Source organism: Asparagus officinalis, chromosome 4, assembly GCF_001876935.1.
Source record: "Asparagus officinalis chromosome 4, Aspof.V1, whole genome shotgun sequence".
Lineage (NCBI taxonomy): Eukaryota > Viridiplantae > Streptophyta > Magnoliopsida > Asparagales > Asparagaceae > Asparagus > Asparagus officinalis.
This window is the reverse complement of record NC_033797.1, coordinates 1071687-1076360: the sequence shown is the minus strand read 5'-3', so window position 1 is coordinate 1076360 and position 4674 is coordinate 1071687. Positions and strand designations below refer to the sequence as shown.

The 4674-nt window shown below is 37.3% G+C and overlaps 1 protein-coding gene across 1 annotated transcript; it reads right to left on the bottom strand.

Moving 5' to 3' along the window:
* Positions 2409 to 4667, bottom strand: LOC109839687 (axial regulator YABBY 4-like). The gene is given in 8 exon segments (XM_020408201.1): positions 2409 to 2750; positions 3506 to 3601; positions 3689 to 3764; positions 3931 to 3979; positions 4096 to 4135; positions 4138 to 4218; positions 4302 to 4436; positions 4555 to 4667. Coding segments are annotated over 8 exon segments (573 nt in total). The 5' UTR covers positions 4639 to 4667; the 3' UTR covers positions 2409 to 2738.

Below are 4674 nucleotides of genomic sequence, written 5' to 3'. Positions count from 1 at the left end.
GATGCTGTCCAGAGATTGATGAGATACTTGAAAGGAACTACAAGTCTAGGCCTATTCTACACTGGATATCCGGGTATAATCGAAGGTTATTCAAATGCGAGCTGGTGCTCAGAACCAGATGAGTGCAGGTCTACTAGAGTTTTTGTCTTCACCATGAGTAGAGCTATCGTCTCGTGGAAGTCTAAGAAGCAAACCATGATTGCACAGTCATCGATGGAATCTGAATTCTTCGCACTCTGTGTTGTAGGAGATGAAGCTGAATGACTCAGTTGTTTTCTTCGAGACCTTCCATTGACAAAATTATAAGGTGCAATTACTATCTATTGTGATAATCAAGCGACAAGTGTTGTGGTAGCGAACTCGATGTTCAATGGAAAGAAGCGGACCATTCGTCTGAAGCATGGCTATTTGAGAGAGCTCATTTGTCAAAAAGTCATCTCTGTGATTGATGTTCGATCTTCAGAGAATGTGGCTGATCTTTTGACTAAGGGTCTAAAAAAGGATATAGTCGAAAGGACGTCTGCTGGAATGGGTCTTAAAGTTTTGTAAGTCTTACAAATATTTACCATGTTTATTAAATTATTAGTTCAAAGCTTATGCTACTAATAATAAAATAATTTGTTCAAAAATCAAGTAAGATTTACAAAGTTTGGTGAGTCTTACAAATACTTACCATTTACATCTAGTTATTAGTTCAAAGCTTATACTACTAATGACAAGATAAATGGTTCAAAAGTCAAGTAAGATTTACAAGTAAAAGGGTTCAAGTTTTCTTTGATTAGTCGGTGTCTAAGACAATGTTTGGGGGTTACGTAACGCGCTCCATAAGGAACGAGGTACTTAATTGATCTTTGATCAACCTCTAATACTATCCTTACCTAGCTGAACTACCCGAGTAAAACTTTAATCTTTTCACCTAGAATCCTATCATGTAAAGGGGATGGTTGTTAAGCCTTAATGGGTCCAAAGCATTTCGGATGCAGGGTGATAGATAGGAAACACACCTAAAAGACCCACCTAGAATCCTATCATGAGAGAGGGTGACTCTTAAGCCTTAATGAGTTCAAAGCATTTCGGATGATGGATGTTTGATAGGAAACATACCTAAAGAACTCACCTATGCATGTGTGAAGTTTTAGCCGTCTCCTATGATGTCTTGTGGAAAGATACCTAGAGTCCTAGCAGAAACCAGGACATGCACAGGGCCATAAATGTGCAAAGGCAAAGGCAAAGGCAAGGTAAATGTAAAGATAAAGGCAAGTGTGGTTCAAAGTGAAAACTACCACATATAATTTTGATCTTGTGTGATCGCTGTATTTTTAGACATGTGCTGGTTCAAGTCTTTGCGACACTATACATCTATCTTTTATTCAGTTGGTCTAAAAGGGGATTCAAGTTCTTGCGACATCTTCCTTGTGCACAACGATTGAAACGGTGACACCGTTACACAACACTAGTTTTAAAAAAATTATGGGGGATTGTTGAATATTTTCCCTCACATGGGCTGCTGCAGCAGCCCATGTTTTCTTTATTTTTTCAAAAGTGATGGGCCCCATCGAAGAAAAATTTGGATGTGAGCTCACATGCATAGTAAAATATATTATTTTATTAGTACATAGTATTTTCCTAAATACTATAAATAGACCTCAAATCCTTAAGAAAAATTTATTTCAAAAACAACAATCAATATATACAGGTATATATATTGTAGAATAGCTAGTGCTCGTAGGAACAGTGCCTAGACCGAGAAGGTCTTATAGATCGAGGAGATCTTTGCCTGATAGATCGAGGAGATCTTTGCCTTATAGATCGAGGAGATCTTGACAGTACTAGGGTCGGTGCACACTAGAGTACTGGACTGCTGTTCCTGGAAGCAATTTGGCCTTAGGATCCTTGTATCGGAGTAGGCCAAATAATGCTTTAAGTACAGCGTTTTACAAACGCACAACAGTTGAGTTGAATAATTTTAAATTACAACACTTTAGTTTTCTGTTCAGTTTTTGCTGTTATATATCTATATTATTCCAGATTTAACCATAGGCGCCAACAATACATTGCGCCATAAATCTACGATATATGATCATATAGTCTCCAAGAGGCTTCTTGGAGTTTGTCTTCCTCCTGTCTTGGAGGAAGCACATTAATTGACATAGTCGATGGAAGCATTTCATTTACTTGAAGATTTAAGATTCTATGCAATCAATATTATTCTCCTTCAGATAGGTTTTAAGTTAACTATCTTTCTGATAGGTATTCATCCCCATAGAGAAACAGGCCTCCTGGAATATAACATCATGGGCAAATTTAGTTGGAAATAATTTGATTTCTCTCTGGCTGAGAACAAACCATATCATACATAATTTATTTAAAACCTACACATATCACACTCGCGGAAGAGCTCCGTTAGGAAAAATATGTACATCTTAAACTAGTGTATTTCTTCATACTTATCGCTGTCACATTCCTCTGAAGATTCACCTCGAACCTTGTCAAGCAAATTCTACTATAAGCAAATGATATATGCTAATTAGAGACTACCACTTACAAAAGGTAGAAAAGAGAAAGTTCATCTGTCCATACATTTCGTTGCGATGAAATCTTAAGTTACTGCCTGCATAAGTACACTAGACATTCTTTCTCATTAATCATAGATTTTCTAGTTTCTTTTCTCACAAGGGCATGCGTGTCTTGACTCACAGCGACTGCCTTGATGTTTTTCTCTCGTGAAAACCCTGACTCTAGTTGTCTTCCTACAAGAATGCAAAACAGAAAAAACCAATCAACATTTGAATTTTGAGAAAATTAGTAAGAAATTTTGATGCCTGTGATTCTGATAATACATTAATGAACAGATAGAAAGTTGAGAGACCTAACTTTAACTTCCTAAACCAATTGGCCTTCATATGTGCTATTTGCCTAAAATGTCTCCTGCTTTTGGCATTTCTATCTATTGCACCATAATCTAGATTAGGTGATCACTGTCATTATAATCTTCTTTTTCCCATCTACACCTCCATATGTAAGAGAAGCAACAAGATTTAAGTCTAATCCTAGTCTTTATCTTGTAGCTCTTTGATCAGGACCAAAGTCTATGATATGAACCTTATCAAGTATGTTTTCATATAGTTTGATGAGACAGTATGGTAGCTGAGCAAGTAACAATGATGGGCTTATATAATGCCCGTGGATTGTAGGGTTATGTGCCTATATATGTGAAGAAAGCTCATTTTAATTCAAAAGTTAACCAAAATAAGAATAAGAGCTTAGGTCGGCAACTTAGTAGACACTCTCCGTGCATGTTTAGAGCATATATCCAGGTCAAAATATGTAAGTATCCATGCATGTTGCACATGCTTAATAATGACATAGCCTTCTGAAATACATTGAGGCCAAAAAGGAGACCATACTTGTTAATCAAATACTTCTTTATTATTGGGAATTTTAACCCTACAATAAAAACTAGCCAAGGAGCTGATTAATATAGACAAGGTACTAATTAATTAACCTCATTTGTGCCTCCATCTCTTGCCTTCTTCTCCTCCCCACAACTTGAGCTCTCACCCTTTCCATGCTTGTGCTGCAACCGAGGGAAGTGAGCCCACTGCAAGTTAACATGATCATACTAATTGATCCTTGTTAATGGAAATGGAAGAAGCTTGTATCAGATTAATCTGTTCACTTTACATACATTTTTTGCAGCAGTACTGAAGGCCTCTTTGTGAGTGATGCTTGGTTCTCTCGCTTTGATTCTTTGTATCTCCTCTCTGCGGTGTTTGGTTACAAAATTTTAGATGGTAACTGGATAAATGCCTTGTGTTCCATAAAAGATGCATTTGGGGGTAAGATTTTGAACTATGCAGAAATTACGTGCATGCATGCAGCTAGCTAATAATTCAAAATAATAATAATAACGCATGGCTCAGAAATTACTTGATGAAGCGGTTATAGGCGGAAGGAGCCCTCTGCCTCTTCTCTGGAGCTGTGATCAAATTAACACCGATCGAGATGAATAGTTAGTAGCTAGTTACTGAATTTCCTGATCAATGAACGTGTTGGATTCACGAGAACAAATTAAAAGCAGAAGAAGAAGTTTACGTTTGTTGAGCAAGTGGGTGAGGGGGAGCTCTCTTTCCCTAATTCCTCCTCATCTCTTACAGTACCATCCTCTCCATCGTTGCAGGTTTTGGGCAAAACATCACCAGTTAGTTGATTTATCTCCTAATAAATTAAATTCAGAAATGTGCTTAACAATATGAGATGGTAAGGAAAAATAAGGTGAAAAAGGACTCAATCAACTGTACCTCATCATCTCCAAGAGAAGCAAGCAAATGCAAAGGAAGCAATGAAGCCCTTGCCAGGCTAACAGAGAGCAAGCAAGTGCAGTGCCCACATTTAACAGTCACCATCTTCAAAAGACTACTACATGGTACACTCACCTGCATGCATGTCCATCAATAGAAATTAAATATACATATATTCAGGGGAAAAAAAAAACAAAGGTCAGGGATATATTTGAAAGAGAAGCCCAAATGGCCAGAAAGTAAATCTGAAAACCAGAAGATTGGTAGCGCAAAAACTGCATTGAACGTAGCCAAGTTGATCAGGGAGTTCCATGAAAGGGTTGCATGAAGAAGTCATAATCCTGAATGATAATTCTTCTAATAATCTAGTACA